Source organism: Rhinichthys klamathensis, unplaced genomic scaffold (genome assembly GCF_029890125.1).
Source record: "Rhinichthys klamathensis goyatoka isolate OS25496 unplaced genomic scaffold, OSU_Roscu_1.1 h1tg000298l_1, whole genome shotgun sequence".
Taxonomy (NCBI): Eukaryota; Metazoa; Chordata; class Actinopteri; order Cypriniformes; family Leuciscidae; genus Rhinichthys; species Rhinichthys klamathensis.
The window spans coordinates 745,280-761,473 of NW_026606817.1; the positions used below are offsets into that span (position 1 = coordinate 745,280).

The following is a 16,194-nucleotide window of genomic DNA, read 5'->3' on the forward strand; positions in this document are numbered from 1 at the left end:
AACTAAACACTAAACCAACTTTTTAAAATTAATAATCTGTAAGACTGGGGCTTTATTAGTGCTGTTCATTGATTCGAGTAACTTTTTTGACATTTGGGTATAAAGTGTTTTAATTCTACAATATATGGTATAAAAATGTCTGAGTGCTGCCCTCTTCAGGTTGAACGGTGGCTACTGCAGTTGAATTTTCCTATTGGAAGTTGTGGTGCCCTGTGATGTAAGCAGGCACCAGCTCACCACGCCCTTGCCTACAGAGAGACCCGTCTCAGGTGCACGCCCCCCCTCTGCTGGGCTCTGCCCACTTTTCCAGCATTTTTTAAATATTGCCAGTGGGTGGAGTCAGGCTCTGACCAGGGGTTTAGTTACCCTTTAATTAAATATTGAATTTCGCAGACACAAGTTGAATGGCATTTGGTTGTGGGTGGTAAGATTTGTTTGCAACATTTATCAATTTTAATGGAATTGTGAGAAATTTTGAGACTAATCTTATCCCATACTGTGTCACCAAGTTTGTATTCCCATGTATACTGTCCTAGGAAAACTGAAATGATCTGATCATCTGATTTCAGCACATAAACGTTACCCATCCAATCACTGTTACATTGATACATTTTTAAGATCATAAGTTGCACCTGTTAACATTGTTAATGCACTGTGAACTATCATGAACATGAACATATCCAACACATTTTTCAGGGGTGTCCAACCCTTTTCCACATATCACTCCACATGTCAATAGTCTGCATGCAGCATTTTCGCTTCCATTGTGGAAAGATAAATTATTTGTCTTTTTTTACCTGAAAAAAATCTATTATTTTTTATTTTATAGAAAAGGGAAAAAAACATTTGTGATCAATGACATTACAGTACCTCTTTGCCTCTCATCCACAGATTCCACCATTCTCAGTTATGATGGCAGTAAGTTCATGAAGGTCCAGTTATCTGTAGCTATGCATACAGAGGCTGAAGATGTATCACTACGGTTCCGATCCCAGCGGGCATACGGCGTTCTCATGGCAACCACTTCTCGAGACTCCACAGACACACTGCGTCTGGAGCTGGAGACAAGTCGTGTCCGACTCACGGTTAATCTAGGTATCAATGCTAAACGCAACCTATCACATAACTGTGACCAAATGCACACAAAGTTAACCAGAACTTGACTTTAATTTTTCTCTGTGCTGTCATGGACACACGACTTGCAGCATCACACACACAAACACTGTTGTCGTTAAGGTGGACATAAAGAGCCCTTCGATGCTCAGAGTCTGCAGCTCTCCATACACACTCAAACACCTCAGCTGTGCTCTGTGTTAAAGGAGAATGCTCTGTGTTGGATAGCAGCCCTCTTTGTTGCCTTTCCTATCAGAAAACCACCCGTTTCTCAGAGCATGAACACTCTGTGCCTTCAGTTTTGCTTTGAGTTATACATTTACAGGGGAAAGCTGTGAACTTTAGAGATCAAAAGTTTTCCACATGATTTAGCCATGTCTAAAGGCTGCTTTATACCTGTGCTGTAGCCTCTACGCTGTGACCTACATGGCTGTTTGCATTCATTGTTCTGCACTGGGGTGTCAGCTTCATTCTGCAAGTATACATCTAAACCAATAGATTTATTATAGATCAGTGAAATAAGTATATTATCATAGGTATTACATTGTTAAATCACTTTTCTAAAAAACTGATTTCGCTGATCTGATCCAGTTCCGCTGAATCCTGGATCAGAATTCTGACTTTTTTCTTGCAAATTCCGAGTTTATATCTCACAATTCTGAGGGGGGGAAAGTCAGAATTGCAAGAAATACACTCGTGGTGGTCAGAATAATTTGCCACCCTTGGTAAATGTGAACAAAGAAGCCTGTAAAAATAAATCTGCATTGTTAATAATTTTGACTTTTTATTAACAAAATTCACAACAATCGAACCTTTCATTGAATTAAAAAAATCTCTTTATGAAATAAATGTTTTTCTCCACTACACATTGGCCACAATTAATGATAACCTATATTCCAACATCCCTTTATCAAGATCTGAGCTTTCTCCAATAAAGCCTGATGAGTTTGGAGAACATCTTACAAGAGATCAGAGATCATTCCTCCATACAGAATCTCTCCAGATCCTTCAAATTCCCAAGTCCAAGTTAATACACTCTCCTCTTCAATTTTATATAGGATTCAGGTCAATGATAAAGCAATGATTTATAGTTAAAAAAAACACACACATACACAAATTTTCACACACACACATATTGTGTCACTTCAGAAGACATTGATTCATCCACTGGGGTCGTATGGATTACCGTCATGATCGCTGTGTTTGGTTATTGAAGCCTCAAATATATTCCCCTTCATATTAACATTTTTTAGCACACCAGTGTGACTACACTCTTAAAAATAAAGGTGCCAGGAAGAACCAAAAAGGGGGTTTCACAGCGATGCCATAGAAGAACCTTTTTTGGTTCCCCAAAGAACCTTTCACTGAAAGGTTCCTTGAAGAACCTATTTTTTCTTAGTGCCATAAAGAACCCTTTTCAGTACTGTAAAGAACCATTCTCAAATGTTCTTTAAAGAACCTATAACAGTTCTTCATGTCACTTTATTAGGTTCTTTGTAGAACCATTTATGAAAAGGTTTTTTGACACCCATAGTAAACAAACATCACTAAGCAAAATGATGTCCAAAAGACGTCTTTTTAAAGTCTTTGTCACAAAAGTCGGACGTTGAAAAGACGTCCACTGAGGAGCCAGAATGAAAGTTTTTATGACGTCTTTTTTTGACGTTTTCTGCACGTCCGATATAGACGTTCATGGACCCTCTTCGTACAAGTTTAAAAACTAGTTCAAATGTGGCCATTGTGGACATATTTTTTTACATCATTTATGGTCTCATTTAGACATAATTACTTTGACTATTGCTGTCAGATGATCTTAGTGAGAATTAGCAGAGGTTTAGATGTTGATATTTGTTTCATTTGAAGTGTCACCATTGTGGTGATCAGCGTTTGCTTTAGTTGGGCTCTTGGTCCCCTTCATTTTTACTTTAGCTTTTCTTTGGCTGTTGTAACTGTGTGTTTGTATAACACAATTGATGTTGCAAAGAAAGCCAAGAATATGTAAGACCAGGTGTTATCAGCTTCATGTTGATGATGATGAAATCATCACAAAACAAGTTTCACATACTCACATACATTGTGACACATAATTTGTATCCACCTCTAAATAAGTGATATTATAAACGCTATTGGTACCAATATTGCAGTTCCAAAAGATATAGGCGACTAGAAATGCCAAAGTATCTGTCAACATTAGATACTTGTTTTGTGATGATTTCATCACCATCAACATGAAGCTGATAACACCTGGTCTTACATATTCTTGGCTTTCTTTGCAACATCAATTGTGTTATACAAACACACAGTTACAACAGCCAAAGAAAAGCTAAAGTAAAAATGAAGGGGACCAAGAGCCCAACTAAAGCAAACGCTGATCACCACAATGGTGACACTTCAAATGAAACAAATATCAACATCTAAACCTCTGCTAATTCTCACTAAGATCATCTGACAGCAATAGTCAAAGTAATTATGTCTAAATGAGACCATAAATGATGTAAAAAAAATATGTCCACAATGGCCACATTTGAACTAGTTTTTAAACTTGTACGAAGAGGGTCCATGAACGTCTATATCGGACGTGCAGAAAACGTCAAAAAAAACGTCATAAAAACTTTCATTCTGGCTCCTCAGTGGACGTCTTTTCAACGTCCGACTTTTGTGACAAAGACTTTAAAAAGACGTCTTTTGGACATCATTTTGCTTAGTGATGTTTGTTTACTATGAGTGTCAAAAAACCTTTTCATAAATGGTTCTACAAAGAACCTAATAAAGTGACATGAAGAACTGTTATAGGTTCTTTAAAGAACCTTTGAGAATGGTTCTTTACAGTACTGAAAAAAGTTCTTTATGGCACTAAGAAAAAATAGGTTCTTCAAGGAACCTTTCAGTGAAAGGTTCTTTGGGGAACCAAAAAAGGTTCTACTATGGGATCGCTGTGAAACCCCTTTTTGGTTCTTCCTGGCACCTTTATTTTTAAGAGTGTAGGAACATATAATTGTCCAGCCATGACTTCTTGTTTCACTCCAGCATATTCAGTTCAAAATCAACACAAAAATGGGTCACTGACCACAAAATGAAGCTTCTGCCATGTCCACCCTAGTCCCTTTACCTGAACCATATTGAAAACTGAAGAGGACTTGGGAATTTGAAGGATCTGGAGAGATTCTGTATAGAGGAATTGTCTCTGATCTCTTGTCAGGTGTTCATCAGGGATTCTAAGAGGCGACTCAGAGTTGTTATCTGGGCAAAAGGAGGTTTAACAATGGATTAACAATGCAGATACATTTTCAAAGGCTTCTTTGTTCATATTTACCAAGGGTGCCAATAATTCTGACCAGGACTGTACATAGGGGATGGCATGAGGATGAGTAAATGATGAGAGAATTTAAAAATTTGAACTATCCCTGATATATACACAGTCTACAATTCACCTAAATTAAACGATTCAAAGGTTTTACAGTGTCAGTTTAGTAAGAGCATTTCCTCTCATGATGAGCCAGCTTTGGTCTTTGACTGTGTGCGGCCACTTCTCTGCTGAGGTTGATGGTACACTATAGGCTGAGACTTGCTTCTGGTGAACTTGGATGAAATATCTCAATAAATCTGTACCTAAAAACTGACATACTGATTTCAATGGACACTTGAGAAACATTCCTCCCTACTTTTTATTCAGGGATTCAGTAAATATTTAAGCAATCTCTATTTCAGCCCAAAAAAAGCCTACAACTAATTCATCAACTGCCTGCATTCAAACTTACTGTTTTTTTTAGCACTGGCAAGCAGTTTACCATCCAGTTGTCACAGCCTAAGCAATGGTATGATGCTCTATAGAACATGCCATATTATGTATTATGCATATAATATTATTCTAAACCACTTGGAACTTTCCATGAATAGGGTGCACTAGGATGCAATAAACAAGTAAGGGAAAGACCACTTTAGACCACTATTTTATATTGAAGCAACAGGGAGATTCTGGCTTCAAGGTGACCCACTGGCCCAATATAAATGTATCTGAAATGAACAGGAAGATATAAAATTTACATTTATTCACTTATCCAAAGTGACTTATAAATAAACCATAATGTACAACAGCAGTTCCCTGTCTGTCTGTCACGTTCAACGTTATGTCGATGACTGACAAATGGGGTGTCACTTGGGAGCCCCAATCACCTCTGAGAAGTAGAAAAACGGCCAATGGAATTGGCGAGTGAGATTTACATACCAAGCCACTCCCCGTACGTACGGGTATATAAGCTAAACGTCAGCTCACTCATTTAGATTTTTGCTTCGGAGCCGGGCGGTTGCGAATAGCGATCACTCTTTACAGTCACCAAAGCAACATTCAAGAAAAAGAGGGGAGAGGAGATGCAGCAGAGGAGATTTCTCTTGCCGGTGAAAGGGCTCATTCAGCGGGTTTCGCCATTCATAAAATAGCACAAAAGAGCAGATTTCCTTAGAAACAGCAAGCACGGGCAGCGAACGTCTATTTAAAGATGCCTATCAGACTGAGAGCATACTGAGACGGCGTTCGTGTATGGTTCATATCCTAACTGTGGTCATGTCTCTCCTTCCTTGTGAAGGCTAAAGTCTACTCTGATGTTACCCAGCCTGCCGCGAGTATGGTTAACACTCCGGGAGAACTGAGGGTTACAGTGGGCGTGTTTCCACTGGGCCAATCCCCACGACCTCCCGCACCTCTAGAATGTCATGTGCCGTCGAGCTGCCAGGTGATGGTACAGGTCCTTCTCACAAGGGACCCAGCATGTTATCCGGCACTCCGAGTGAGGATCAGATGTCAATAGCTGCATTGGAGAGTGGGCTCTGGAGGGGAAGATGACACTGAACTCCACTGTTGGGTACAAACATGTAAACTGTGTAACGCTGGCTCGGTGTCTTGCTTGCAGTGCCATTCCCCTCTAAGTGACATGACGTGAAGGCCATGTATGACAACCCATACTCGGAATTTAAGTTAGTGCACACACACCCGTCATTTCCTGCCGGTATTGAGACTCAGTATTGAGCCTTCTATGCTTTCCAAGTGAGTTCCCCAGTCAGCGAACCCTGGATTAAATTCCTCCAAACATTCTTAGGTAGTCAGACGCGGCTGATGCGTCCGACGCCAGGCACAGTACTTGAGATGCATGCCCGATCAGTCAGCCCCTGTACTGGGCTGGATGCCCAATACATTGTGATTCCCCTCCGGTAATCCCATATGTATATACTTCCACGGTATGGTATCCCTGTCTGTAAACCCATGTCTTTCCCTTGGCAGATTCTGCTCTGCCCCGTCTTTGCATTTGTAGTAGTTCCATCCCTTTCTAGGTAGGACCTACCGCAGAGATATTTCCATATGTAGCACTGCCCCACGGGTAGTCCATATGTGTATCTCCACATGCTCCTCCCTACTGGTAGGAGGTGGCATCTGTAGCATTCCTGTCCATATGGACTAGGTACGCTTCCCCAGCGTTAACACTCTGGTCATGGCACACAAAAAAGAGCCAAAGCACTCTTCCTGTAAAGTAAAGATACAAAAGGAACAACAGCTATGAACATCTCCATGATAAGCCCTGTCCCTTCCACCCTGGTTGGCATGAAGGACTGAGTTTTTGGGCTTATGTGGGGCGCTGAGTAGGTTACAACTTAAAAAGAGCAGTTGCCAATAGGGGACGTTCAGCTTGCCAGCATCTGCATCTCCAAAATATGCATAAAATAGTTAGTAGTTGTGGCTCTTTCCATATGGACCCTAATTGTCAGTCATCGACATAATGTTGTTGGTTACTGTTGTAACCCTCTTTCCCTGATGGATGAAAACGGATACGTTATATCCCTCCTACCACAACCCTGAACCATCCCGCTGAATGGCCAGGACACCGTCTCGGCTCCTCAGCATAAACCTGAATGAGGGAACTGCCGACCAGTTTATATACCCGTATGTATGGGGGAGTGGTTCGGCATGCAAATATCAAGTGATACCATTTGACAGTCATCAACATAACATCTCCATTCCCTCCATCAGGGAAAGAGGGTTATCACAGCAACCAAGACATTCATCCTGAGGATGCAATTACATGAGAGTGCTAAAAATGCAAATCTTCAAACATTGTCTATAAGAGCATAGGCTAGACAGGGAGTGACATAATGTTTTGCACCCTATTTGTGGAAAGTGGCAATAAAAAAAATGAAAAGAGGGCAATGTTCCCATTCAGAGGTATTGTTTGGACAATATTTCCAGTTAGACTTCAATGTCACTGGAGTATATTTGGGTGAATGGCATGCGTGAGCATCAGGGTCATTGGTGTTCTTGTGTGTCTGTCCCCAGAGAAGTGGGTTATGTGCTTCTATGTCTGCAGATGTTACTTTGAAGGCAGAATTTACATGTCCTTTATTCTTCCCTATCTAGACTGTGAGAGGATAAACTGTACCACGAGTAAGTGACACTTTCTCTTCTTTCATAGCTTCCATTTACCATAGAATATTTTTTTAACCTGTGCAATGGGAGATTACAGTGAAAGATTATTTCGCTTAATGTTTGAATAACTAATGCTCGACATGACAAATGACTTGTGTTTAGAACATCTATTATTGTGTCGATTACAGCACTATCTTTAACTCTTTTTTTAAAATAGTAGTTAATTTTTATGGCACCCAAAATATTTTGTTGTATGACTATCTAAACATACAATATATCAAAAGAATAGAACAAAAACATTATATTCTAGCTTTATGCATTTTTTTTTCATAAACACTTGAATGGGTAAAAATAAAATAAAAAAACATTTTGAACATAAAGCTGAGAAAAACGTATTTTTGTCAAAGACTCATGGGTTCAACATTTCATTCAGTAACATTAGTCAGTTTTAATTTATATTCTGTTGAGTGTTTGATGATCGTATTATTTAACATGTGCGTCAGCAATGCTTCTATCATTGTTTCTGCTTCTTTTTCGCCTGTGTTTTGATTGAGAGATTCTGTACTCTTTTAAAATATGCTTAATAGCGCCACTAACCATATAACAGTGAAAACATGGATTGCCCCGTATTGTTAATAAAGTTTTGCAAAATATGAGGTAACATTTTATAATAACTGCACGCTATTAATCATTAGTTAAGCATTAGTAAACAGTTAATTCATCATTATATTGTAAGGTCCACCCATTGGCCCAACACCGGAATCCAATGGTATGGTCGAAGGAATAATGCGTGTATGTCTTTTCAGCGCTCCAGTGAAGTTCACTTAATTTATTGGAATTTAGTTTAAATAATACTTTAGCTCTACGCTTAATCTGACTCCAATTTTGAATGTTAATCAAATTTAGATTGTGTTTCTTATTAGAAAACAGTCATAAATACTGATTATGAGTTAATTTAGATCTTTGATTATTCTGGCCATTTCATAATTTCAAATATTCGTTCATTAAGGACCTGGTGTCGCTTTGAGACGTCACGTCGCGAGTGTGCGCTCACGATCACAAACTAGCCAGTCCTAAAATAGTCAGAGGGTGCAGTGCAAACTATCTTACCCTACGCGGCCGCTCACTGCTGACTCATAGGTGTAATTTTTCTCAATAGTTGCAGCGTACAACATGCTAAGTTAGGAGATAGTCAGGAATCAGAAGGTCTAATGATGTGCCCCATGCTCCATTCATTAGTGCCTTAGGTGTGATCTATCCTGGACAGAGATTTGCGGGAACAACAGACTACACATAATCTACTAGAAATAATGATTCCAGAAAACTTCAGAATATTCAAGGTTAACATTTATTTTTGTCAGGAAAAATGTACCGTGCCAATTTCACAAGTAAATGATTAAAAGCCAATTCAGAAATAATAAATGCATGACATCAATTACTCAAAGATGATTCTAAAAGTAAGCAATGCATTCCTGACAGAGACACACAGTAGTGTGTGAGAGCTTTCCAAGGGGATAACACTGACACATTACTGCATGGTTTTTTTTTCTGGTTACAGGTTCCCAAAGATTGCTCTGTTACCTAGCCTTAAAGACCCACTCCGATGAAAATAATGTTTTTCTAGGTGTTAACATGTTCTTGTGGCATTTTTCTTATGTTAGAGGACATATCTTTAGAAAAATAGGCTCAAAGTTGTATTTCTGAGTATTTCTACATTCAAATGGCTGTGAATCAGTAGCAGACGCAAAAATGCCGTTTGAAATAGACTGGAGTTGTGACGTAGTAACTCCACTGGGCGGGGCCACAAGCTCATACTGTGCTCTATAAGTAAACTTAAATTTAAACTTGATTCTGCAGCACTATGATTTATTCTTTGTGTGATAGCTATGAAAACTTCAAAAAGGTTAATCTGACTAAATGTTTGGAGCATGTCCACAAACATATTTATTTACTAACATGTTATTAGGAGTTATTGGCCTGAAATAGTCAATTCAAGAGATTACAAAAACAATAACGTTACCATTCTGATACATCCACTTGTAGACGACTAGATCTATGTACGTCGTCTTGTTCCTCGTCCGAGCTGGCATCTGGCTCAAAACTGTACGGCTGGATAGCTCCAATATTGTTCTCCATTTTTGTTGCACCGGTATTGACAGGTTGGGGATGTAAGCTAGCGGGAGAGACAGAGCTCTCAGCAATGGGGAGGGGGAGGGTCGTCCCCGTGCCTCCGTGCCAACGGCTCCGCCCACAACGCAGAGGCGAATTTCTAATGAGCTACTGCCGCTCTGCTGAAGCGAAGTCCCAGAAAACGGCACAGGTTTTGTGATTTTGGCTAAAAATGGCATAATCATAATTTAAAGACCACTGGGAATGTTTAAAAATAGCTAAAAAATATGATCGGAGTGGGACTTTAAATACCCAGACCAGAAAAAGGGTTGTACCAATATTTTTCCAGTGTGTTTTGGGTCAGTTCCTGTACCCCAGGGGGTAGCACCTGGTCTCGGGGGAGAGAGGAGATGTTTTGAAGAAACATCACCCAAAGAGGAACACAGGATTCTCCTAAGTCCTCAATCTTTCTCATATTACCAATGACTGCAATGAAATTAAGACCATTTTACCAATCGCACCGAGACACTTAAAATGATACCAAACACGAAAAGGAAAAACAATAGATTCCCAAGATACATCATATATGATATATAAGCATTCTTAGTGAACTTTTGGTGACTTGACTCAGGGGGAGAGGGAGAGGGGGATGCAGAGATAAGGTAGGAGAAACGTTTGGACAAGACAATCTCCTGTGCTCTGTCTTTGCGATCTTCTGTCCAGGGTGCGTTTTATTGCTTTATGGTGAGTTTTATCTCAGCTTTTGTCTTAGCAGGAAAATCAGTTCTTACAATATAAAGCATTAAAGGTCCCCTGACATGGGGTTATTTTATTATTTTATAATGTTTCCTGGGTTGCCCTTATAATGTTAGTATGTTTTTTAGATCGAAAATAGTCATAATTTAGAAATAAAAGGCATTTTTCCTAGCCTGATTTTAGCCTCTGATTTGAACGCTCTGTTTGAAGGGGCGTGTCTGCTGTGGGATTCAGTGTAACCGCCCACTGCTGTGATTGGCTGACATGCTTGCATATGAAATAGCTATGTATTACATGCGAAACTTTCTTGAATACTTTTACTACAGCTATTATACGTTTTTACTATTACAGCTATCGAGATTAACGAATCGTGAGAAGTTTTTAAAGTATTTAGATCTGATACTATAGCCGTGATGAGCATTGAGCAGCAGATGACAGTCTGTTGATCGCGAGCATGAAGATCTTATCTTTGCAACGCAGTTTCTGCACTCTCTCTAATGCTTTCACCAATGCAAACACGATGATGTACATACAGTAAGAGCTTCGTTGTGCAGTGTAACGTGCGTCATTGATTTCATAACGAGTTGTCCAGATAAGCGCTGTGTGGAAAGATTGTTCTTTGATCGCTTTCTGTATAATTTGTTCAGAATTTAAATAAGATTATTTTCATCCTACTAAAAGAAACGATGTGAAGTTGATATTTTAGTCACTGGCTTGACTTACTGATGCATAAACAGTATTGAACGATTTTGAGAGAAAGATTAACTTACCTGTCTGAACTTGAACAATTAGGCTACACATCAGAAATTGTTGCTTGGTAGCTCGATCGATTTATTTTCAGACGTTCATCGAGTTGAGGAAACAGTCGTCAGTGAAATGAGAAAATAAAGAGAAAATAAAATTTCAGAGAAAATAAAATTAACCCAATGTTTTCTTCAGAGGCTCGTATGAAGGAACTAAAAAATGCTTTTGTGTTCATTTGTACATCCGAACACTGATCAACTGCCATGCTTCGCTCGTTTGCAAGCCATGATATCTCTCGAGGAAAAACTCAAATCTCAAAGCTATTTCTCTAGGAAAAATTAAAATCGCGCCGGCGCGTTCGTACTTCCTGTTCCTAGCTCGTTTTCTCATGAGCGAGCCAAATTCTCCGGGCGGGCAAAGCAGAGAAAAGGGAGGTAACCTTTCCTCCTTATGACTTAATAAGGAGGAGATTCAAGATCAGCGCGTCTAAGCAGCAGAGAAGAGAAAAATTGCCAAAGCTCGGTTTACACAGATTGAAAATTCTGGACACTAGGGGACCAAATACAGGCTAGGGGAACTAATATTAATGTTAAAAAAGCAGTTTATAAATACAGCTATAAATAAATGCTTTATTATATAATGTTATTTTATTATATAAATGCCATATATAATGTGTTTAATAATTCTATTTTCATACTTTATTATTAATCATACATTTACATTTACATTTAGTCATTTAGCAGACGCTTTTATCCAAAGCGACTTACATCTGAGGACTAAAGCAAGCGAGTCATCGTGAAGAGGGAAGAACGACGCAAAAAGTGCTCAAAATACAAAGTTCAGGCATTGCTCAGAGTAGCAAAAGCCAGACAAGGGAAGATTTAAAAGGAAAGGAAAGATTTAAAAGAGAAGAATTTTTTTTTTAGTACTCACGGAAGAGATGAGTTTTCAGTTGTCTTTTGAATGCTGTCATGGATTCTGCATTACGGACTAGGGTGGGGAGATCATTCCACCAGCATGGAACCGTGAATGAGAATGTTCTGGAGAGTGATTGAAGGGGGTCGCACACCGGACGAGAAGCGCAGCGCCGCGTCGCGCAGAGCCAGGTCTTTAAAATTCGAACACATTATTCTCTATGAGTGTACACACACCGGCGGCGCCATTCGGCGTCTGTCCGCGGCGCCCAGCTACGGCTCAGGACCTTGTTCAAAACCCTGCCTCGCCACAGAACGCCATTTGCGTAGTTTTATATTAAATTTACAATTATTTGTCTCAAATCGTCGTTAATGTACATGGCTTCACCCCGTGCTGTTTTCACTCGGATTAGCTAAACGCTAGCTGACATAGTTGCCTAGACAACGGATAACGTTACAACAAAATAACAGACTCAACGTGATAGACACTTTTACTTGATTAACGTTCAAACATCAGCTATTATTCAATGAACATAAAAAAATAAATAATAAATCAAGATAAAACACACATCGTGCAGCTCTTCTACCAGGAGTTGATTCAAAATTGTGCTCGCGCGATTAGAATGTGCACGTCCGGTGTGCGATACCTGGAGTTGTCCTAGACGTGGCGCGGCGCTGCACTGCGCTTCTCGTCCGGTGTGCGACCCCCTTTAGTGCCTCGCTGTGATGGCACCACGAGCCGTCGCTCCTTGGCCGATCGTAGGCTTCTGGTAGGGACGTAGACTTGTAGTAGGGAGTGAAAGTAGGACGGAGCTGAGTCTGTGGTAGATCTATAAGCAAGCATCAAAGCTTTGAATTTGATGCGAGCAGCGAGTGGTAGCCAATGCAGGGAGATGAACAGAGGAGTGACGTGGGCCCTTTTGGGCTCGTTGAAGACAAGGCGGGCTGCAGCATTCTGGATCATTTGTAGAGGTTTGGTAACACATGATGGAAGTCCAGCCAGAAGAGCATTGCAGTAATCAAGCCTAGAAATAACCAGGGCCTGGACGAGAAGTTGTGTTGCATGCTCAGTTAGGAAAGGCCTGATCTTCCTGATGTTATACATTGCAAACCTGCATGAACGAGCTGTCTTTGTAATGTGGTCTGTGAAGGTCAGCTGGTCATCAAATATTACTCCAAGATTTCTGACTGACCTTGATGGGGTGATTGAGGATGACTCTAGCTGGATAGTGAAGTCGTGCTGTAGAGTCTGATTGGCAGGGAGGACGAGAAGCTCAGTCTTTGCCAGGTTGAGCTGCAGGTGATGTTCCTTCATCCATGCCGAGATGTCCGCCAGACAGCTTGAGATACGTGCAGCTACTGTGGGATCATCTGGTTGAAATGAGAGGTAGAGCTGGGTGTCATCAGCATAGCAATGGTAAGAGAAACCATGTGCCTGTGTCCCAGTGATGTGGTGTAGATGGAGAAGAGGAGTGGTCCAAGAACTGAACCCTGAGGAACCCCTGTGTTCAGTTGATGTGCTTTGGATACCTCGCCTCTCCATGTAACCCTGAAGGACCTACCTGTGAGATAGGACTCAAACCAGTGGAGGGAAGTTCCTTTGATGCCCAGTGATGAGAGGGTGGACAGAAGGATCTGATGATTCACAGTGTCGAAGGCAACAGAAAGATCCAGCAGAATGAGAACTGAAGATTTGGAAGCAGCTTTTGCGATCCGCAGGGCTTCTGTGACCGACAGTAGTGCAGTCTCGGTTGAATGGCCTTTCTTGAAGCCAGATTGGTTGACATCTAGCTGGTTGGTCAGAGACAGGAAAGATGACACTTGGTTGAAAGCAACTCGTTCAAGTGTTTTCGCAATGAATGGTAGGAGAGAGACAGGTCTGTGATTCTCTAAAAGTGATGTGTCTAATGTTGTTTTTTTAAGCAGTGGAGTTACCCGAGCCAGCTTGAATGCTGTAGGGAAAATGCCAGTGTGGAGGGATGAGTTGATGATGTGTGTGAGTGCTGGTAGAAGTGTGGGAGAGATGGCTTGTAGAAGGTGAGAGGGGATGGGGTCTAGAGGGTAGGTGGTAGGATGACTGGAGAGGAGAAGTTTAGATACTTCTTCCTCGGTTAGCGGAGAGAAGTTAAAGAGAAGGTTTCTGGTAGTGGGAGAGGATGGTTTGGGTTCCTGTGTGTGTGGAGTTGAGAACTGACTGCTGATAGAGGTTGTTTTGTTGGTGAAGAAGTTAGCAAAGTCATCAGCAGTTAAAGAGGAGGTGGGTGATGGTGGAAAGTGTCACCCACCATCAGTTTATAATTTCCTAATGAAGTATTGCATTATTTACAAACCAGTCATTTAGGAGTTGTCAGTGGTTTATTAATCATTTACTTACACTTTCCAAGTGATCTTATGAACCATTTAAATGTTATTATTCAGACATATAGTAATAGTTACTTAGTGTGTTAATACATGCTTTATTAACATTTATTTCTACTGTAATTCATGATTAATTCAGGTAGTTATAAAGCATTTAGTAGTGGTCAGTTAACTATTTTTGTGAGCTCATCTAAAGTGAGGACTATTTATGCCTTGTAAAGCATTTATAAATGAGATTTAAAGGCTCAGTTATCTTCTAAACAGAAAAGGAAACAAACACAACACAGTGATACAGAACTTAGAAATATTAAAGATGTATGAATGTGAAGGAGGACATCATCTCGAGAGACCCAAGATCGTTCCTCTGGACACCGTTGGTGTCTTCGCACTGGCCACTGGAGATGCACGTGCGCTGAGTCCCATACCCTCTCTCTCTCCTCGAACCAGTGGTTGACAGCTGGAACCTCCGAAGGTTCGGGACAAGGCATCCACCTTGCAATTCTTGGTACCGGGTCGGTATGTAACAGTGATGTCGAACCGTGTGAAGACCAGAGCCCAACGGGCTAGTCTTGGGTTGAGTCGCTTGGCTTCCCTGAGATGTTCCAGGTTCCGGTGATCTGTGATGACTGAAGTGGTGGTGATGAGCTCCCTCCAGCCAGTGTCTCCATTCCTCCAAGGCGAGCTTGATCACCAGCAGCTCACCATTTCCAATATCATAATTCTGCTCCGCCGGGGACAGCTTCTTGGAATAGAAGGCGAATGGATGGAGTTGAGGAGGCTCACCATGCCGCTTGAATAGTACCTCTCCAACCCCGGTAGTAGAGGCGTCGACTTCAACCATGAATGGGAGTTCTGGATTGGGGTGCACCAGGATTGGAGTGGCAACGAAGGCATTCTTCAGGTGTTGGAAGGCTTCTGTGGCCAAGGACAGAGGCTTGGGCCGGTTTCTGAGGAGTGAGGAGAGAAGTGAGCTGAGGAGACTGTAATTCTGGATGAATCTTCAAAAAAAGTTGGCGAAGCCTGGAAAGCGTTAGAGTTCCTTTAAAGTGACAGGTTGGGTCCAGCTGTGAATTGTGTCCACCTTCCTCTGGTCCATCTGGATACCTTGTTGGTCGATGATATAGCCGAGGAACTGGATGGATGGTGTGTAGAACTCGCACTTTTCCAACTTGAGATAAGAGGTGGTGTTCTCTCAGCTTTTTGAGGACCTGCGTCACGTGTTGGCGATGTTCGGCCAGGTTCCGGAAGTAGATCAGAATGTTGTCGATGTAGACGATGACGAAGCATTGGAGGTACTCCCGGAAAATGTCATTCCTTTACCTCTGGAATATGGCAGGGGAGTTGGACAGGCCATACAGCATCATCTGGTACTGGTAGTTGCCTGTCAGGGCGATGAACGGTATCTTCCATTCATCCCCCTTGCGTCTTCGAATGAGGTTGTAGGCGCTCCGCAGGTCCAGTTTGGAGAAGATGCGAGTCCCACGGATCTGTTCCAATGTGGCAGGGAACAGAGGAATATGGTAACTGAATTTGACGGTCTGAGAGTTGAGTGCCCGGTAGTCGATGCACGGCCGCAAGCCTCAGTCCTTCTTGATGAAACTGGAAGCGGCAGGGGTCTGATGAAACGTTGTTTGAGAGCCTCCTGAATGTACTCCTCCATGGCCTTCTGCTCCGGGATGGAAAGTGGGTAGACCTTACCTTTCTGTGGAGTGGCCCCAGGCAGCAGGTCGATAGCGCAGTCCCATGGCCGATGAGGTGGTAGACGGGTCGCCAATCGCTTACTGAACA

The 16,194-nt window shown here is 41.4% G+C and overlaps 1 protein-coding gene across 17 annotated transcripts in view; it reads left to right on the forward strand.

Annotated features, from left to right (window-relative positions):
- The window catches only part of nrxn1b (neurexin 1b), a 148,499-nt gene that overhangs the window by 60,334 nt on the left and 71,971 nt on the right, over positions 1-16,194 (forward strand). For 13 of the 17 annotated variants that reach the window (XM_056270173.1, XM_056270178.1, XM_056270179.1 and 10 more), the window contains 2 exons: positions 892-1,095; positions 7,517-7,543. In XM_056270173.1, coding sequence (XP_056126148.1) covers positions 892-1,095; positions 7,517-7,543 — 231 coding nt within the window. The remainder of the gene's footprint in view (positions 1-891; positions 1,096-7,516; positions 7,544-16,194) is intronic. The other 4 variants (XM_056270175.1, XM_056270180.1, XM_056270183.1 and 1 more) reach the window with 1 other exon arrangement.